The sequence below is a fragment of the Xyrauchen texanus genome, chromosome 24, assembly GCF_025860055.1.
Source record: "Xyrauchen texanus isolate HMW12.3.18 chromosome 24, RBS_HiC_50CHRs, whole genome shotgun sequence".
Lineage (NCBI taxonomy): Eukaryota > Metazoa > Chordata > Actinopteri > Cypriniformes > Catostomidae > Xyrauchen > Xyrauchen texanus.
In genome coordinates this window covers 5,986,801-6,009,229 of record NC_068299.1, presented here as the reverse complement: position 1 = coordinate 6,009,229, position 22,429 = coordinate 5,986,801, and the positions used below count along the sequence as shown (strand labels likewise).

Here is a 22,429-nt window from a genome sequence, read left to right as displayed (position 1 = left end):
GCAGCTACTTCCGGTGACGCAGGCGCGATCGGAAGAACTTTTAACTAGATTTTATGTTTATTTGTTCGGGGAACTATTAAGTAATTATTAGCTATGTAAAAAGCGTGGTCAGTGTGTTTTTATAAGCAAACGATCTGCAAAGGTGTACACAACTAGAGATAGTATGCATTTAGCAGACGCTTTTATCCAAAATGACATCTAAATGAGGAATAAAATAACAGCATCCTAAGTGTAGGGTGCCGCAATAAAAAGTCTATAACTGAGATGAAAAGCGTGAAAGAACAGTTTAAGAATATTTCCCCTCTTTTATTCAATATAAAGAATTTATCTTATTGAACTTTCATGTTTGCTTTATCAAGTGGCCATGATTGTTAGCGTCAGACACAGAGTTCTCCTCCAGAGGGCGCTCGATGGCTCAGAAAGCCAAGTCCCCATTGAAGGGATTGTTCGCCCAAAAATGAAAATTCTCACATCATATTCTTACCACCATATTTCAGCTTTGTATGTAAATACAATGCAAGTTAATGGTAACCAGAACTGTGAAGCTCCAAAAAGCACATAAATGCAGTATAAAATTAATCAATACAACTCCAGTTGTATAATCCATGTCTTCATGTCAATGACAGAATTTTGCTGTCATTGACCACAATGCAAATAACTAGAAGGATAATAAGGCCAGCATTTAATGATATGATCTTATAAACTATTACACAATCAGAATGTACAGCAGAATAATATCCTAAAGTCTGATACTTTACTTTTTTCTCTCTCGCTCCCCCCTTTTTCTCCTCAATTTGGAATGCCAAATTCCCAATGTGCTCTAAATTCTCGTGGTGGCGGCATAGTGACTCGCCTCAATCTGGGTAGTGGAGGATGAATCTCAGCTACCTCCACATCTGAGACCATCAGTTGACGCATCTTATCACTTGGCTTGTTGAGCATGACATTGTGGAGACATAGCGCATGGAGACTTCATGCTATTCTCCATGGCATCCACACACAACTCACCATGCGCCCCACTGAGAGCGAACCACATTATGGTGACCATGAGGAGGATACCCCATGTGACTGTACCCTCCCTAGCAACCAGGCCAATTTGGATGCTTAGGAGTCACTCAGCACGCCCTGGATTCGAAGTCACGACTCCAGGGGTGATAGTCAGCGTCTTTACACACTGAGCTACCCAGGCCCCTGTCGGATACTTTTCGAACGTCAGCAATTATAGTTACAGCGTGGTCACGTGCTTTAAAAACTCCGCCGTTTTTTATTTGATATATTTCGATCTGCAATACCATGAGTGTCCTGTAGATGGTGCAAATGTTCCTGTATTTGAGCACTAACATCTGCCTGCCCATAAACTCGCTTTTACATATTGCAGCCGAGTTATTTCATGAGTGGCTCGTTGAAAAGAGTTTTATTGAATTTTATAATGAGGCATTTCGTCAGCTCAACAAGATTAGCGATGAAATACCGCGAAGAATTGCGCTTTGGCCTACAACACGACTGTTGCGTGTGTGTGTGTGTGTGTGTGTGTGTGTGTGTGTGTGTGTGTGTATTAGAAAGTGCGCACTTTGATTTAGCGAAAGATAAATAAGTGAGGCTCTGAATTCCCTCATGTGCATTTTTTTTTCTCTGCAGTCGTGGGAAGAAGGCTGTTATGGGGTTTAATAACCGGTGCCATATGTCTACTTGTTTGGCTTGAAGATTATTGGAGAAATGCTGTTCAAAGAGGTTGTTTTGAATTAGTTTAAGCCACTTCGGCATGTAAGTGCAAACAAGCCAAAGTGGTTAAAGAAACTCAAAACACAACGAGACACCAGGACAATTTTTTAGATGATAACGATGATGGTATGGTAAAGGAAGATGAATGGGGCAAAAAGCGAGCATGCCACACTTTGTGGTCTTTTTAATTAACAACATTATCAAATATTTCTGATATTTACATTATATAATGCATTACAGATAAGTTAATTTACATTTAAATAGGCAGGAATGTCATGACATTTTGATTAATGTATTTTTATGAGGTCTGCCAGTCAAAAACTCTCAACACACTTGACTGAATTTGTTTCTCTTGATCTTAAAGACCTTTTGATCTTAAAGGAATAGTTCACCCAGAAATAAAAGTTCTCTCATCCTCATGCCATTCCAGATGTGTGTATTTCTTTCTTCTGCTGAACACAAACAGATTTTTAGGAGAATATTTCAGCTCTGTATATCTATACAATGCAAGTGAATGGTGACCAAAACTTTGAAACTAAAAAAAGCACATAAAGGCAGCATAAAAGTAATCAATATGACTACAGTGGTTAAATCCATGTAAATGTCCACTTTCATATTCTTCCTCTTTTGTTTTCAACAATTTGCCTTATTTGTGCATTTTACTTATACTGAGCAGGGAGGAGAATTTAGAGTAACACATTACTTAAATATTGATCTATTTCTCACCCACACCTATCATATCACTTCTGAAAACATGGATTAAACCACTTAAAGATTATTTTAGGATACTTTATAGCTTTTTTAAATAGACCAACAGAGCTGTGATATTCTTCTAAAAATCTTTGTTTGTGTTCAGCAGAAGAAAGTCATACGCATCTGGGATGGCATGAGTGTAAGTTAACAATGAAATAATTTTCATTTAAGCTTTAAGGTTTACAAATAGAAATTGTGCCTATGAATTTCTTGTAAAACTAATGTTATATAGTATATATAATGATTATATTATTATTAATGGATGACTTAGACGGGATAGTGAAGAAAAAGCAGCCAACACTTGTCCAGCATGAAAACTATTTACTTCTGTTTAAAAACAGTCATCAAAACTTTTAAAAGAGTAAGAATAAAGAATAAGTAGAGTATAACACTTATTTTTGAACATGCTTTAATCACTAATCTGTTGAGCATTATATAGCCTAATATTTTGTAGTGACATATTATTGTAAGTTATAAAGTGTTGCAGGATATTAGACCTCTATTTACATCACCATGTCTAAAAGAAGACCTTTGTTAATGTCAGCACAGCACATCACTTATTCCCAAACAGTGAGTGATTTACGTGTTCATGAAAAGAAAGACGACAGAGAAGAGTTTTTAAAACCCTCAGCCACCAGCATCTACAGATTCCTCCCAAACTCACCTACAGCACGGGCATCCGATAAGACCTGCGCGGAAACACACACTCTCTCTCTCTCTCTCTCTCTCTCTCTCTCGTGTGTGTGTGTGTGTCAGGCACTGAAGTGAAAGTCGGGATAGTCCAAACAGAGCGCTTCACTTCGTTACATTCAGACTGAGAACAGGAAAACACGACACACTCCATACCAACGCTACTGAGTTTAAATCTGTTGTGAAGAGTGTGAGGGACGGGATTTAAGGAATTAAGCTTCACTTTGGAGATTTGGTCCAGTCTGAAGAGTTTTTGTGGATTTTTTTTTTGCGTCTGGTGAAGTTTGAGGATGCGCGTCTCGATCCTGCTGCTTCTCTGCGCTCTTTCCGCAGGAGACGCGCACAAGCTGTCCGCGCTCACGGTGAGTCACAAAACACTTTATTATCACTCTCATCAATAAATCATTATTATTTATGCTTAACTGATCATTGGTTTATATTTGGCTGTATATGAAAATAAATCAAGTTTAAATAATTGTAACTATTTGAATGAATATTGCATGATCACCCATAAAACATTAATGTAATAATATTTGATAAGTTAAAGTGTCATTATTATTAGGCCTACATTATATATATATATATATATATAATTATTATTATTTATTTTTTTTACATTTATGCAAATGGCAGACGCTTATATATATATATATATATATATATATATATATATATATATATATATATATATATATATGACTGAATCAATCCTGGCAACATTAGGTTACACCAACAAAAGGCATTTAACAAAAGTCAATTTAAGGGTCAGATCAGGTAGAAATAGCTTGTTAAAGTAAAACTGCAAATTTCAGTCTTTATGGTGTAAATTATGGTAAATCTGATATTAGCCTGTCAATGGAGTCATAATTCTTTTTTTATTGGTAAACACACCAAGTTGCTAAAGGTTGATCATTTCAAGTTGATTTAACTCTCTTTGTGTGAATTTGGATGCAGAGCATCTTGGTTGTTGACATGTGCTTGTGTGTTTGTGTTGTAAAGCGAGAACCTCAGATATTTGAGTAAGGCGAGATGAGTAATCTTGGGAATCCTATTTGGGCTCATGAGTGGTGATGTTTGTGAACTGAAAGACACTAAATTCTTCAAGAAGGTAACCAGAGATCCACAAGCTTGCTTTAAACATAAAAAAGTCTTGTGGATCACATGTTTGTTTATGAGTGAATTACCAAAGAGAGCTACAGGTGCACTCTCACCTCATGCTTTGCCTTATGTGTTACATCGGTTTGGTTCTTGCCTGCTGGGGACTTGGTGAGATTTTCTCCCCTCCCTGCGGCCGCTGCATGGCCTCTACATGGACGTCTGCCTGTGTACACAGGCTTAGGGCCGCTGATTGCGGGAAGCCGCTCCCCATTAACTGAGTGAGAGAGTGAGTGTAGCTTGTCCCACTGGGACACGGCCACTAGAGAGAGTAACATATACACACACAGGTCCATCCAGAGCTTGCACACAGAGCAGCTTTTATGGACTACGAAGCTCAGGCATTTATGTCCAACCAAGTCAGCGCCCGCCGAATGCTAGAGAGGGTTTGCACTTTCATTAGAGAGGCAGGAAACGACCCACTTTCTAATCCATAAACGTTAGTCGATGGTCAATATTTGTGTACCTGTCAGGGATTGCAACAAATCTAGTATGTAATGTGTGCTTGGCAGCAGATTTAGATGGTTTGCTGCAGCTGATATCTGCATTTGTGGTCACAATTTAGTTTAATCCTATTAAAGTCTATTTATTTTATGCTTAACAGTATTCTTTTCTTAATGCATATGACATTAATATTGCTAAAGGACAAAACTTTGTGTGACACCAATGTGTTTTGTCGGCCCAAATAATTCTAGACCAATTAAATTATAACTGGGTTTTGTGTATATATCCATGTCTATTTGAGGCAATCTATATGCTACTCCTAAAAGTTGACAAAATTAGCATTTAGCATCCATAAAAGCATTTCAAATTTACAGTTTTTCTCTTAGTTACAACTAAACCAAAAATAGTATTGACTTTTCTTGCACTACACAGATCTTTGTACATTCAATTGCTCTCTAGAATGAGAATGTCCCTCCCACTAATACAGACCGACTAGCAAGAAGTCCATGGCTCTGATGGATCTAAATGCTTATGGGCTATTTAAAAAAGAAGACAAGCCCTTTAAAAAGTCCCATCCAAACGACTGGCTGAAAACGCGTCAACACAGGACAGAAAACTGTGCTTGTCAAGCTATTTCCAGCCTGATCTCATGAAAATTACACAACTTGTGCTACATTTTTGCAAAAAGATATGCAGCAGTTCTAGGTTGAAATGTCCACTGAGTGGTGCTAAAAGCGGGTAAAATGTTCTCCCAAACAGAGGTTTTAAGGTTAATGCTCATCAAGTTTTAAATCAACAAAACCTACCTCCCTACACTAAACCTTAAACCTAAAGCTAACCGATAGAGTCAAGCAAATGTGAGATGAAAAATGCAATTGTTGAAGCAAAGTCACAAATGTTAAAATGCATTTCCCTACAAGTCATGAGCTATATTAAGAGTTTAGATGTCATAAGTTTGTGTGCATGATCTTGCATAGTGTGCAGAACAGGGTGAAATTAAGTGTTTATGAACTGATAATCTGCCATTTTAATAATTATGATTTGTATGAAATTGAGTCATTGTTGTTGCAACTTTTGTGTTAATTTCACCTGGAAACTGCTGTGTTAAGGAAACTGCTGTGTTCGATAAGACTATGTTAGCAATTCAATGGGATAGTTCACAAAAAATGGAACAGAACAAAGCAGAAATGGAAATGTTTGGTAGAATGTTGGCCTCAGTCTCCATTCACTATTATTGTATGGATAAAAGGTGACTGAGGCTAATATTTTGCCAAACATCTCCTTTTGTGTTCCATGAAAGAAAGAAGGTCATACAGATTTGTAACAACATATTATATTAATTTGGTGTGATATAGGTGAGGTGGTGAGTTGTTTTCTCATTTGTCTATGGCTGACCACTGCTCTGCAGTAATTTTGTGCAGTCCGGTATCCTCTGGGCTTTGAGCCACAGAGTTCTCGCCTGGCATACCCATCTTGGTGCTGAAGGTGGCTGTTAGCACCTTGGCCAGAGACACAGTTGCTGTCAATGTTTCTCTGCTGGCATCTGCTACTGGTGGGTCATCTGGGATGGCAGCTATGTGGCATTGGGCAGAGGTCTCCTGGGCACCTGTTTGCAGCCTGTGTCTGATGGGGAAGATATGCTATTTTTTTTGTAAAGGTATTTAGGGGAGTTCATTTCATGCAGGGCTTAAAGTACGAGGAGTGGCGATTTCTCAGGGCCAGCAAAGCCTCCTCTGCTGGCCTAACATGCCAAATAAATACATATTTTTCATTCTCAAACACATTTATGTGTTTTTAATCGCTATCCACTCTTAATTAATCTACATCTGAAGCAGCTCATGAGTTTGAGCTCCACATCGTCAGGCCTTCAGAATTTCTACAAAATCCCTCAACAGTGCAAATGAATGGTCAACTAAAGTCAGATTGTCAGATTCATCAGCCAATCAGATTGATTTATTTGTTCTTGGTGGGTGTGGTCTTTAGGATATGTACCGGTCGAGGCCTTCTAGCTGGCCTTGAGTGACGCAGGTGTTTAAAACATTATAATCTCTTTTGATAATCATACAGCTGAAGCACAAATGCTAGCGCAGCAGCATTGTTTATCAGTTGGGTTGCTAGGAGATATCTCTAATGAGAGTCAAGCACCTGTTAAGCTAACGGGAGTGTTACAGTTCCAAATATCAGAGAATGGAATGCATTTATGGTCAGAGATAACAAGTAGGAATATCCCACATCCAACTTGAAAGGAACGCAGCATAACCATGTACCCTGACGAAGCAAAATTTATTGCAAGCAACATTTAAATCGCAAATATTATTAGATAGATTTTTCCAGGTATTATAGACCTACTTGGTAGATTCATATGAAAAATGATGCGTTTGAATGTCTGTTCAGGAGACTTTCATTTCACAAAACAGTCATGCAGCAGTTAAAATTAGGCTTGCTTGAGCAGTAAGTGTCATTACAAGTTCTGGCTTTCATGCGTGGACGTGTTTTTAAAATGTCAATTGGTATTAATAATTAGCTGCGACATAATGTATGATGCCCAAAGGCATAGGGTGTCTTATTTTGAAACTGTGTTTTCTTAATGGCATGAATCACACTGAAGGCATTATGCCGACTTGCTGACAAGCACCATCTCCTATCAGACATGTTCCAGGTAGGAATCACGTATGGAGGTTATATTTTTTCCTTAAACATTACGTTTTTAATGTAGCTTAGTGGTAAAGATGCTGGCTACCACCCCTGGAGTTCGCTAGTTTGAATCCCAGGGCATGCTGAGTGACTCCCGCCAGGTCTCCTAAGCAACCAAATTGGCCCGGTTGCTAGGGAGGGTACGTGATAAGATGCACGGGTTGACAGTCTCAGACGCAGAGGCAGCTGGGATTTGTCCTCCGCCACCCAGATTGAGGCGAATCACCACGCGACCACGAGGACTTATAAGCACATTAGGAATTGGTCATGCCAAATTGGGAGAAAAAAATAACACAAAAAAAACCTTTACGTTTTTACACCACTGGTGGTTAGGTTTAGGTATGGGTAGGGGGCTAAAGTTTATAAAATGCATTCCTCTTCACTGTATTACATCCTGTACAGCTGAGAGCAACTCGCTTCAAAACTCGCTTTTGGTGCCCTTCTGTGGACATTATATTACATTACACAAATAATGCTCACACATGCCCATATACCCCAAAACAGTTACCACTTAAGCCACTCAGGGCAGTGTTTCGAATTTCAGTAAGCACAGATTAATTTTAGGTAAAGAAATGTCAGTCTACTGTTTCCGATTTCACTGTTAGATAAGTCAGGATGAACAAATGACAGAGAAGAGGAGCGTTATAATTATTTGTTTCATTAATTGTTATTTAAATAGATTTTGCTGCACAAAATTGTGTTTAGCACTCCACTTTACTTTAAGAAAGGAAACGTTGGTGAATTTGGGTACTTGTTCCATATTAATGCAGTTTAAATATCAGATTTTTGTCAACAACTTGCGATATGCTTCCCTCGTATCGTTCAAAATTTACAATGCCGGTGTTTTCTTTCTTCCGTGGTACATAAAAGTTACGAGTAAATTCATTCTTAGGTGAAGGGTTTTGGAAAGGGGTTAGACTTGATGGTTAGGTTTGGGTTAGGGGTTAAACGTATTTATAGAAATCATGATAACATCATTCATAGGTTTGTAAATTTTTCACTATGGTAGTAAAAGTTGTACTTTCCTGTATGATAAACTCGTACAATTTTGCCATATCGTATTAATTATTATTTCATGTTATTAACTTGTTTTGAGACCATGGGTTGGTTGCCGTGTTGAACCCAGCTGAAAGACCATCACGGATGTGTGAGAAGTATCCTGAAGCATAAGAAATGTGTTACAAGACAATATTCAAAGACTAAATCAATACAGCTCAAGTGCAGTGGATTGTGTGAAGGAATGCAGTGTCATTATCTGAGTGCTGTGATTTACAGAGAAACACTCAGACCGATGCTCCTCTGCTCATTATTTACAGGCCGAGCAGGGATGCCTCTACATTTAAACGTTAACAAATGGCTGTGGGTAGTTAACCTGGGGGTTAGAGGTCATCATCTCACTCTCCTTAAACAACCTGGCAGAGCGGAATGTGGGAGGCAGAGCAGCACAGTGGAAACCCTCATTATCTCACACACAAATGTGCTGGAAGTTAAGCTTGTCTAAAAGCTGTGAGTTTATTATTATATTATATTATATTATATTATATTATATTATATTATATTATATAGAATGACTCTGCACTAGGTGTAAATAGCAACCAAATGTATCTTTGCACTAAGCAAAAGTGTCCCACAGACAACCCCTACCATTAAACCTAACCCTAAATTTTCCTTACAAAAATGAGCCATGGTTATACTACTACATTAACAATTGTATCACTATGGTATTTTGTAGTAAAATCATAGTTACCACAAAATATTTTTTTTTTTACTATATTATCTGCATAATACTATAGTAACACAATAGTTAATTGCATTAAAACTATTGACCTTTATATAAATGTTTATGTGTTATAATAGGTAGTATTAAAGTACAAATATTAAGAGTGGAGAAAAGAAACAGAATGGGAAAAAGTGTGACAAAAGACTGAATTGAACCTGGGTTGTCTGCACGAAAAAAATCATTAATAACATGTATACATCTATACTGACATTAAAATGTATATACAGTATATATATATATATATATATATATATATATATATATATATATATATATATATATATATATAAACATGATACCTTTAATAAACTGTGCTGTTTGTTACAGTAAAGCAGATGTACATGAATATCAAAAACCCCATTCATAACTCTGCTGTGCCAAGTACCTTTAAAAATCATTATAGCCATTACAGCGGGAATGGTTCTCTTTCTACACCAGTACTACATATAGAAGCACATTTTCCAAATATGTTTTATTCAGTATGACTCAAATGTGTCTGGAGGTGATCTTTTCAGAAGTTTCCTACTTTTAAGCAGTGCAGTGCACGCAACAGACAGAAAAAGCTTGTAAAAGCAAATGTTTTGGTGGTTTTAGACTGGAGACATAGATGATTTGGTATGAATTTGATTTTAGCATTACTGTCTCGGGAAAGGCCATTATGGCATTGGATGCATTTCGTTTGTCATTCCTCTGTGATTCTCCATTTTTAAATTGCTCAAATGTATCTTCCCTTCCAGAACTCACTTTTGAAATCCATGTGGATCCTTAAGCTACAATTAAAATGCAACGACTTTTAACCAGTGTGTCTTAAGGTTTTAGTGGACGTTTGAAGTGATAGTTCACCCATTATTTTCTCACCCTCATGCCATTTCAGATGTGTATGACTTTCTTTTTTTTTCTTCTTTTTTATTTTCTCCCCTTTTCTTGCCAATTTGGAATGCCCAATTCCCAATGCGCTCTAAGTGGTGTAGTGACTCGCCTCAATTCGTTTGTCAGAGGATGAATCTCAGTTGCCTCTGTGTCTGAGACTGTCGATCCACGCATCTAATCACATGTCTTGTTGAGAGCGTTACTGCTGAGACGTAGCACACATGGAGGCTCACGCTATTCTCCGTGACATCCACACACAACTCACCATGCGCCCCACCGAGAGCAAGAACCACATTATAGCGACCACGAGGAGGTTAACCCAACGTGACTCTGCCCACCCTAGCAACCAAGCCAATTGGTTGCTTAGGAAGCCTGACTGGAGTCACTCAGCAAGCCCTGAATTCGAACTTGCGACTCCAGGTGTGGTAGTCAGCGTCTTTACTTGCTGAACTACCCAGGCCCCCCACTATGACTTACTTTTTTTACTTCCTTTCTTCTGTAGGACACAAATGAAGAATTTTAGAAGCTCTGTTTGTTTTAGAAGCTCTGTTTGTTCTCACAATGCAGGTAAATGTTGACCAGAACTCAGAAAGACCAAAAAGAACATAAAAGGCATAAAAGTGATATAATAGGTGTGGGTGAGAAACAATATATTTCAGTCCTTTTTTACTATAAATCTCTACCTTTGACCAACCAGTCAGTAGGTGGCTGAATGTGGAAGTGAAAGCATAGATTTTCTGTAAAAAGGACTTCAATATTGATCTGTTTCTCACCCACACTTATCATATCTCTTCAGAAGACATGGATTTAACCACTGGAGTTGCATGGATTACTTTTATGCTGCCTTAATATCCCTTTTGGACCTTTAAAGTTCTGGTCACCATTCACCTGCATTGTGAGGACCAACAGAGCTGAGATGTACTTCTAAAAATCTTTGTGTACTGCATAGAAAGAAAGTCATACACACCTGGTATAGCATAAGGATGAGTAAATGATGAGAGAGTTTTTATTTTTGGGTGAACTATCCCTTTAAATTCACACAGGCGTCTTAGCAGATTAACCACAAGTGTAGTTTATCACAATAATTATGGACATTTTCTACTAGTGTTTCACAACAAGAAAGTGTCCAAATATATTTAATTTACATTTTTACATCTATTGATTTATATCCTAAAATAAACAAGCTTCTTTTTTTTATTATTTTAGCTTCACTGTAAATTATTTTTGTTGTTTTTACAGTTTTATTACTGTATTCTCAACCATGCTTTACTGTAGAATTTGTTTACAGTTTGGAGCTGTATTCTTTGGGTAGAAATGAGCGGGAAACTAATTACAGTAACTTACTGTTAAATTACACAATTTAAAGGGGAATATTGTGGTATTATTCAGTGATCTATTATCAAAAAGACAAAACCCTGGAGATGTCTTCTCTGTATGGATTTACTCATACAATCGCATAAAAAGTAGAAATGTTTGGGAATGCACCGGGCAACCTGTGAATGTTGAGCCTGAACTCGACTCCTCATCACTTCAGCCTTGAGAGGAGCAGAAGCAAAGTGATCTCGACTGAATCAGGTGAGCACCAAAATTGCACAAAACATCTTTTAGCAGTGTGTAATAATTTTTTCAAACATTCATCATTTGAATTAAGTTCTGCATGACATTTTCGACAAGTAGCTTTCTAACTATCAAGTTTACATTCTCAAACAGATCTTAACTAACTTTAATTTGTCACTATAAAATAAAAACAATATTTTTTACTCCAAAAATCAAAATACTTTAATGTGTCCACTGATCCTCCCCCATTAATAAATAGACATACAAACTTTTAATATCCAACATAATAGAATGTCACAGATCACTATTTTCCAATGACAAAATATTAGATCATTTAACCTCAAAACAGTTTGGATAGAATAAATCTCACAAATGTTGATATTCAGATGAAATATCAAGATTTAGAGGAGCACAGACATTCGATAAACGTGTTGAGATGAGATGTAGTGCCATCTATGGTCAACAGAAAAAGTTAAGTTGTCTGTGAATAAATGATGTTGTATTTACACGGTCGAACGTGTGCAACTTGTTGAACTCCCCTTTTATTAGTTTGATGTGCTGAGTTATACTGTTCCCGCAACTTTATTTGACCAGTCCATCTAAAATAAAGTTATATTATATACAAATATAACATGTGTAAATGTGTTGCTCTGAATTTTATTTTATACATATGTAAGTAACTTCTATCTAAAGTCTTTCTGAATAATGCACACACTTGGTTGTTGAGAGTTTATTCCTTGCTGCTTAAATGTCATGTTGATATAGAACAAGTTCTATCGGGAAGACACGCAGGCTTGAGTGAAGTTTAAGATGCCATTATTTTTACAGAAAGTAATGTCTCTCTCTTTGGCGTAGGCCCCGTCCAGCGGTCCGAGGGAGTTGTACCGGAACCGTCATGTCCTGCCAGAGATAGGAGGCAGGGGCGAGGAGCCTACCCCCGTGCGGGACAGGGCTCAACTGGTGGTGGTGGGGTGGTGGAGGTTGCCATGTTAGCACACCGAAACAGCAATGTGATAGATTGTGAGCAGACTTATAAAGAAATGGCTTACATGCGATTGGCTAGGAATTACCCAGCTAATGATGTGATGATGTACAGCTGCTAGTTTTCCCGCTAGAACTACGCTGTGCTTCCATTTACTCAAGTTGCTAAAATTTTGTTCTCTAGATCTGGACAGGCAAAGTATTGGAGAGTGTTCTTTCAGTCATTTGGATATCCGGTGAACTTAAAATGAAAGTTTTTGAAAGGACTTTCATGTGTGTAGTCATAATTTATCTTTATGCGTAACGTTTATGTGATATTTGAGTTGTCATTGTTTAATAAATGTTCTTTTTGCAAAAATGGCCTCAATTGTATTTTTATTATTATTATTATTACTTGTAATAGATAGAAGTTTACTCTAACTCTGTAAGGTTAGTTCTGTGGTATGTACACTGCAATTTAATATACAACATACAAACAATTACCGTAACTCATTTTGACTGTACAGCTCATCTACTGTATTTTAATATATGTCATACAAACCATACAATTGTTATAAGTATTATGTAGTGTAAACTACTGTAGATAGATTTACAGTAATTCTACTGTGGTATGGAAAACAGCAACTTGCTGGCTATTTGTTGCCAGTAAGATACTGTTGATTTGATGTCAAATTATTTACAGTATTGAAAAGTGTGCTTCTGATATCTTTCTTTAAAATAAATCACACTTGGTTTGATATTTTGTGCAATGCAATGAAATTCATACATTTTTAAGGGATAGCTCATCCAAAAGTGAAAATGCTGTCATTGTTTGCACACCCTCATGTCCCTGAAGTTTCTTTCTTCTGTGAAACGCAAAAGGCAGAATGTTAGCCTCAGTCAGCATTTACTTGCATTGTATTAAAAAAAGATGACTTAGGCTAACATTCAGCCTAACATCTACCTTTCTTTTCCACAGACAAAGAGAAAGTCAAATGGGTTTGGGACTGCTTCGGGGGGGAGTAAATAATGACAGCATTTACATTTTTGGGTGAACTATCTCTTTATGCACAGCTTAAATGTCCATAAACTTTTTTGGGGGCACTGTATATCAGTCAGTTCATAACAGGACCCGCTCAAATGGTGCTCGTATTCATACGCAAAACTGTGCACCTGCAGAAGACGAAAACAAAATCTTTTTTTCTCTCTCATCCTTCACATGACTACCAGCAGGCTGTCCCTTTTCTTGACGATTTTTCACAGCAATTACAGGCTTTTCTCTTTGATTGAGTTAATAGGCTGGATCTAAGCTGTCACTTTCTTCCTTTTCCACTATGCTGGAGACTAACCATGCCTAGGCAATCCCAGGAAGCCCCCGTCGGGACCCTTTCACGCGTTTGCGCCCGCTCTCGCGCTCTCTGCCGGGCCCCCATTGACCCTTAGCGAGCAAGGTGTGAGGGGCCTTTCTGGGTCTGTGGTTGCGAGGCCCCCTCTGTCCTTCTGGGGCCCCTTGGACCCCATGTGGCCCTCTGTTGGGCACAATGCACGCTCTGCTGGAGGTTGGCCCCTGGATCACTGCTTTCAGTCCCACAATGCCTTGCTGGCAAAAGGGGGTAATAGGATTTGAGGTCTGTGCCCTGGTGGGTCCCTTGAAAAATATGTCAATTTTTTCTCTCTGTCTTTTTTAATCTTTTTATCTATTTTTTTGTTTGTTTGTTTCTCATGCTTTCTCATTCATCTACAATTATTTTGCTTTAAGGAAGGAATGATTAAAAAAAGAAGGGGTGGCCGCTGTGGTGGACTAGAGTGTTGTAACCCTTAATATTAGTTTTGTTGGTGTAACGTAGTGTATTCAGTGACATTAAATAATATTTTTGACTTGCATAAAAAATATGCAAATGAAAAATTTCATTTAGACATTCTGACAGTAAACACATGTTTTAGGTAAAAAATGTGTCAGTGTAGAAGGTGTTTCAGGTCATGACAAATGGCTCTATTTCCTGTGTGTTTCTGCTTCTGCAATATCATGTAGGAGACATGTTAACATGATGATGGGTTAAACACATAACAATATAGTTGTATACAGTACATTAACAGAGATTAGTTCAATACATTAGATACCATGAACTACCAATGAAACAATACTTCTTCAGGACTTATTAATCTTGGTTACTGTCCATATAAATATATACTAATCCATTTTTTAATTGAACAGTTGTATACGTTAAAGGGAAAGTTCACCCAAAAATGAAAATTCTCTCACCATTTACTCACCCTCATGCCATCCCTGAGGTATATGACTTTCTTTCTTCTGCAGAACACAAACAAAGATTTTTGGAAGAATATCTCAGCTCTGTAGGCCCATAAAATGCAAGTGAATGGTGACCAAAATTTGGAATCTCCAAAAATCACATCAAAGAAGCATTAAAGTAATTCATAACTCACAAGCATTGTGATAGGTTTGGGTGAGAAACAGAGCAATAAGTAAGTATTTTTTTTTGTTGTTGCTATAAATCTCCACTTTCACTTTCACTTCTGTTTTTGGTGATTCACAATCTTTTTGCATATTGGTTGGGGCTTGTCAAAGGCGGAGATTTATAGTAAAACATTACTTAAATATTGACCTGTTTCTTACCCACACAAATCACATTGCTTCTGAAGACATGGATCAAACAACTGGAGGCGTATGGATTACTTTTATGCTGACTTTGTGATTTTGGAGGATTCAAAGTTCTGACCACCATTCACTTGCATTAATGGACCTATAGAGCTGATATACTCATCTGAAATAATTAATTTGTGTTCTGCAGAAGAAAGAAGTAATCTGGGATGGCATGAGGTGAGTAAATGATAAGATCATTTTTATTTTTGGGAGAACTATCCCTTAAGCATATAACAATAGTTAAAAAAGGTAAAAAGTATGTTTATGATGCAACACATCCAAAGTGAGACGATCCAAATGTGTCAGTCTGAAGCATGTCTACATTGACGCATCCTTAGAATTTGGAAATAAACAATATATTGGATTTTAAAGCCAATTTATTTATTGTTGTCTTATCAATGCTTTACTCATCTGCCACTCTAATGTAATACATTTTAATTATCAGAATTATAATTATTTTAAATATATATATATATATATATATATATATATATATATATATATATATATATAGATATATATAGAATATTTAATTTTTATAATTTAAATATAACTATTTATAATTATTTAAACTTGATTAAATTATTGAGGCTATAGAATTAGAGAGGCTTTCTCAGCTATTTTTTTATATATGCAATTAATTAAATTATTTAATCACCATAAAATGTCATTAATTTGATACAAATTTGTAATCGATTGACAACCCTAATTTAACTGTAAATGCTGTAAAAATATATTGTTCATTGTTCACTAATGTTTCAAATATAACTTTATTTTAAAGTGTCACACATAACTGGTACCACACACACACACACACAAACACAAATACACACTTTTAATATTTAAAGCAAATTATAATTATAATATACCGTCGCAAACCCACACCCAACCCCTAAAGTGCTTTTTTTATTTTTTAGAATATTTTTGTTTTTGGAGCTTTTTTGAGGTGTATTTGTGTTTGTGTGTGTGTGTGTGTGTGTGTGTGTGTGGTACCAGTTATGTGTGATGAAGTTGATGTTGATGAAGCTGGTCGACCAGCATTTTGTGAAAACTGATTGATCAATAAATCTTGTTAAATGAGTTATAAACCTAGTAATCCCATGCTGGGTACTTGCAACTTAATATACAATTAACATGGTTACCAGTTATGGATTTTGTAATTTTTTTTCCAGTGTCGCTCACCACCCACGACAGCTGTCTGTACACCACTGTAGCACAAGAGGATGGCCAAAGCTGCACTGTGAGAACAGTCACGTGATGCTTTGACATGGTTATAGCCTAATATTGCAAATGCATCCTCTGGTGCTACTGTTGTGTCTCTGTGCCCAGCTGTTGTTGCCATGTACAGACAGCTGTCGTGGGTGGTTTAAGATTCCCCGGTGATTTCAATGGACGTGTTTTGGTTTGGCTGCGTCTGAAATGATTGGCGATTATTTGGCTGAGTCTGGGTTTGTGTGGTCTACTTTGGGTCCATCCAAACGGTTGAATTGCTGAATGTGTCTTGGCTCTGATGAGCCTTCTGTGGTGGTCGTGTCGGTTTTGTCCATCTCTTGGACACCGGCTGTGACCGAATTGAACCGCGTTGGCCGCGAGAGCGCTTCAGCGATCGCTTGACTGAGTTTGGGACGCCCGGAGCTCTCTCGTGGCCGTTTTTGCAAGATGACCATCGTTGCCGATTGTGGTTTAGCTCGGCAGCGCTCCGGGCATAATCTGTTTCCTGACATCTATGTCGCGCCTCCCGCAAACTCCCTGACAGCAGAGCGGAGAATGACGGAGCGGAAGGGGCGCGGGGTCACAGCTGCGGAGAACTAGATGGAGAGAGGGCGATGGGATGAGAAAAAAAGAGCACACGATAATAATAATGATATTAAAAATCTTAATTTTCACCACTATTTTTTGTGTGTGTTTTCCAGGAAACATCCTTACACGTTTACACGGAAAACAAAATTACATTCGATTTTAAAGGGACAGTGCACCCAAATTATGAAAATTCTGTCATCATTTACTCACACTCATGTTTTTCCAAACCCCTATGACTTTCTTTCTTTCATGAAGTAAATAAAAGTATATGCCAGGCAGAATGTTTAGGACTGACAGCGTTAGTCACCATTACATGTGGAACACAAGATTAAATGAAAGTGAATGGTGACTGAGGCTAACATTCTGTGCAACATCTCTTTTTGTGTTCCACAGAAGAAAGTCATGCAGGTTTGGAACGACATGAGGGAAAGTAAATGATGAGAGCATTTTTAATTTTGGGTGAACTATACCTTTAAGTCCTGATTAAAAAATTTTTTTTAAACACATTTAAAAAGGGAAGTCCGTAAAACAAGAACTTATTCTTCCTTTGAATTAAGTATATGTTTTTTACCCCACTGGTAAATTGTCTTGTTTCACACAAAAATCTCAATACATTTTATTAGATTGAGCTGAAACCAGACTTATAGGAACAATTCACCTTAAAAATGGAAATAATTCACTTGAATAATTTACTCACCCACATGTTGTTCCTAACTGCATTACTTTTTCCAAGGAACACCAAAGGAATTGTTAGGCATTATGATAATCTCAGTCACCATTCACTTTCAGTACATGTATATTCCAAACAATGAAAGTGAATTGTGACTGAGACTCATTCTGCTCAACAACTTCTTTTTTTGTTCCTCAGAAGAAATTTGTATGGTTTGGAACAACATGAGGGTGAGTAAACAATGACAGATTTGTATTTTTTTTTTTTTATGGGTGGACTATCTGTTTAATATCTTTTTCCATTTTGTTCCTCAAGTAACTGTGTCCTTTTTTTAGTCTTTTTTTTACTGGAAAACAAGAAAAAAAAATATAGAGTGTGAAAATGATTTTCTTGCGGTGTGTGTAAGATAGACACAAAGAAAAAGCAAGAGAGCGAACAGGGTGAGAACACAAAGAGAAAGACTGTGTTTTTGTCAGAAACAAAGAGAAAGAAAGAGATGTTATGGTGGGCTGGAGAGTTTCGAGGGGGGTCAGTGTCAGCCCTGATCCCAGACAGCAAGAGTCTGTCAGTCACAGACTAACGCACACAGACCCCAAACATCAGACCCTCTTATTCAGAAGTTAATGTGCATTCATTCATAAAGTTTCTGAATCAAGAGTGGAAAGCGGGTCGTCATGGCAGGGCAATGAATGATGAAGAGAATCGTTGTCCTTTTGTTACTTATTTTACTGTCACACACAGAGACAGGATGTACTACAGCTGTTCATTTACATGTGGAGTTTTAGTAGTGTGGTCCATGTAAACAACAGTAGCCCACTGCCAAATAAAGCAATGAGCCGTGACAGGTCGTGTGTTTTTCATTGATTTATGCCATGGGTTGATCAGATTGCTTAGATGTTGTTCTTTCATAGCTCTGGAGACCTACAGGAGATCTTATGCTTGATTAAAGGTTGAACTTTATCTCTGATGTTTCTCCTAAAATGGTTGAGGAGAAATGATGAGATATCTTTAATATGTCAAATGATTCTCCTAAACAGCAATGAAATGAATTGGGACTTGAAGGAATATTCCGTGTTCAATACAAGTTAATACCCATTCACTTCCATTGTCTGTGCCTCAAAGTAACCTTGTTTTTGTTTTTTTTGTGGTAATTAACATTATGCCACAAATGCTGTCGATTGAGAATAACTTAAACTGAACCCGGAATATTCCTTTAACTTGTATTGAATCCGGAAACATTCCTTTAAGGATCAAACTTCTCAGATTTTTCTGCTGAAAAAAAAAGGACCCTAGTGATTTCAAATGTTTCCTCTAAAGTTTCATGAGAGATCTCAATATTGAGTGTCCAACAAAACATAATAACGAGCAAAAATGAGCTCATTATTAAACGCAACAGCGCAAGTGTTTATATGCAGAGCAAAACCAGGTTAATGGGCAAAAATCTAAGTGTGCCCTTTGGAATTTCCTTAAACCGTTTGTGACTTTTGCTAAGTTAAAGAACACAGTTTAAGGCTTTTCATGACCTTACACATCGTCTGATTATAAAGCATAATCGGTGTAAGATTGTGCATGTAAATGCACTCAATATTTCAAACTGTGCTATGATTTCCCAACATACCAAAGTCAACAATGAAGAGTGAACTTTTCTTATTGAGTTCTTACAAGTCAATAACTCTGAGTAATGCTATCCACTGTAAATGTACAACTCTATATTGTTACTCTATGTCAACAATTTCTTAATTTGCGGTTGTTTTTATTAGGAGAAACATCTAAGGCAATGTTGAAACTTAAATGAAACATCACTGAGAATGTCATTAAGTTTCATGAGATATTTAAAAGAGGAAACCAAAAGTTAGTTTAGTCCCAGTGCGCTTACAACCCTTTTCCGATATGCCCGAACCAGCTTCTTCCCTCACATTCATCAAACGCACACTTCCCCAGCATTCATCAACTTGAGATTTACGATCCGAGATGACAGCAGAGCTGTCTTCCATCGCCCGAGGCTGATCCACCCCCCCCCCCCGAAACCGTCTTCCAGGTGCAGAGCTCCCTCACATGAGCACACACTCACAAGCACAATCATTGGTAGTTTGTCAGCCAGTGCTAATTTTCTGAGTGGATAATGATCCTACCCATCAGCTTTATATGAAGAATCTGTTTCCTTTCATTTGTTTTCCCGAGGCTGATTTATAAGATACAGGTGAGTGTGTGTGTGTGTGTGTGTGTGTGTGTGTCACTGGCTTGTGAAGTGTTTTTGTATTCGCCAAGTTGTGACATAGATCACGTAGCCGATTGTAACTCATCCAAACATTAAACCCCACACCTGTGCAGGTAATGTTCTGATCACAAAAGAAGTCGATTTCCAGTGAGGCGATGTTTGCTATATCGTTGAGTGTTCTTGTAGTGTACAAAGAGTAAAATACACATTTATTCAATCAATGTGTGTGTGGGGGTCACAGTTTTTGTTTTTAATTCTACCTGGGCAGGTGTGAGTCTGACAGACAGATAAAAGCATTACACTAGAGTCAGTCATCACTCATGACTTTCTTCCTCAATCCCTCATTCATAAACAAGATGTGACATGGAAGGAGAGAGGGGTCAGTGTGTGTGAATGTTATTTGTCTGAGTCTGACTGTGTGTTAGTCTGTGTTGTGTTTGCATGAACCTTTGTGTGTGTTTGTTTATTTGTGTGTGCTTTATTCAGTAAATTAATATAACGGAACTCTGGAGAATGGAGTTTGGAGCTTAAAAGATTACACAATAAAGCAACCTGGTTTTATCGAATCACATTACTATACCTACATTTGTACAAAAGGATTTTAACGTCACTGGTTGTGCATTTGGTGGCAGTTTCCTGATTAAATAGCTAAATACTATTTCAAAAGGAGGCGCATCAACAACAATGACTCTTTTAACTTTCACGCAAACCACGAGTAAAACTGCAAATTATTAGTTAAAAACGCACTTTTCGTCAAGTTTGTCACACTATGTATTTTTAATCAAAATACAAGTCCTGAAGAGCTTGTGAGTCAACATAATCCTGATCAGGATTAATCCTGATAATCCCACACTTTTCGAGTGATTCACTGTAAAGAGCCAACTCATGAGAGTCATTTGTTGCCGAATTTGTCAACATGGTCATGTCGCATTGTTTGTTGTTTGTTCAGATTCACTGTTCGTCCTCAAATTGAACAATACAAGTTCTGAGTGGTTTATGTTAATGCGCCTTTTGAGTCTGCACCTAATCTCCTTATCTCTCTCTCTCTCTCTCTCTCTCTCTCTCTCTCTCTCTCTCTCTCTATCTATCTATCTATCTCTTTATAGTTTCTGCGTGTTGAACAGGATAAAGAATGCAACACGGATTGCTCTGGAGCTCCTCGCAAGCCGCTGTGTGCATCAGATGGACGGACCTTCAGTTCCCGCTGCGAGTTCCACCGCGCCAAGTGCCGCGACCCTCAGCTGGAGGTCATTCGAGGGCCATGCAAAGGTCAGAGGTCACCAGTCATGCATGAATTGCTGCTGGTTGGGCTGATGCCCTCTGAGGGTCAGGGTTGAGGTGGGAAGGGTTAAATCCATCCAGGGATAAATTATTCTTTGAGAAGACTTTTACAAAGGACAACACAATGTCCTCTTTACACATCTACAGATATTGTATACACATGAAACATTCATAAACACATTTTAAAATCATCATACAAGCTTTAAAACTAATCAACATTTCTAACACAAACACATCCTTTAGCTTTCAAGCTGCATCAACTAAACATGGTACAGACCATCAGATTGTTCTGGAATAGTGTGCTATGTCTTTTCTAATTGATCAGACTCTCGGCTTTTGCACAGCGGACTATTAAAACCTGAAAAATCCCATAGAGTTACATTGTAGGATTGTTCAAACAGGCTAACGGAATGCTCGTTAATTCAAACGCCAAATGTCAAAAAATGCAAATGTAAACAAACCTACAAAAGGCATTTGATCTGCTTTACATTTCACTCTCTCTTTATAGCCACATTTACACTATCGGGCTGAACAGTTCTTGTAGCAAAACCGTGCCGTTCCTTGTCAGTTGGTAAGGTTATGGTTTCTTTTTCCACTGTGGTGTGGTGAAATCAGGAAAATGCCCATAACTGATCCATCTTTTAGTGTGAGAGTTAAACGCTGTTTTTACTCTGCTAATACACATGAATAGACATGTAACAAAATAGAAAGCAAAGAGAAAAAGGCGAGAGGTTAACCATCATGTGCTGAGGGCTCATGTATGCTACCAGACATGAACAGAAATGTTCGAAAACTAGCTAAAAAATATATTTATTGATAAAATATTATTAAATATTATTTGAAAATAGTATATGAGAATAGATTGATACATTTTGAGTTTTAATGAGCCAGCAATATAATTGCCTGATGAAAAAGCCATGCAGAAATATAAATGTAGGCTACAATAATAGTTAAACCATCATCATAAAATCATGAAGATGCACTAGACATACACTATTTTGTATTAACCTTTATTAAACTTCACCCAAATATTAGGGAATTGGGCCAGCTAGAAACAACTAAAAGTGCTATAAGTTACCTTGCCATTGGCAAACTGACAATCAAGAGTTGCCACATACTAAAGCCCTTCCACCAGCATGGTTGAGCACAGACAAGCATGGTTAGCTAATCGTG

General features: G+C 37.5%; 1 protein-coding gene across 2 annotated transcripts in view; it reads left to right on the top strand.

Annotated features, from left to right (window-relative positions):
* The first annotated feature begins 3,098 nt into the window (after positions 1–3,098).
* Positions 3,099–22,429, top strand: part of smoc2 (SPARC related modular calcium binding 2) — a 51,887-nt gene continuing 32,556 nt past the window's right edge. The window contains exons 1-2 of one of the 2 annotated variants that reach the window (XM_052089433.1): positions 3,099–3,527; positions 21,082–21,244. In XM_052089433.1, coding sequence (XP_051945393.1) covers positions 3,456–3,527; positions 21,082–21,244 — 235 coding nt within the window. In that variant the 5' untranslated portion in view covers positions 3,099–3,455. The remainder of the gene's footprint in view (positions 3,528–21,081; positions 21,245–22,429) is intronic. The other variant, XM_052089434.1, reaches the window with a different exon arrangement.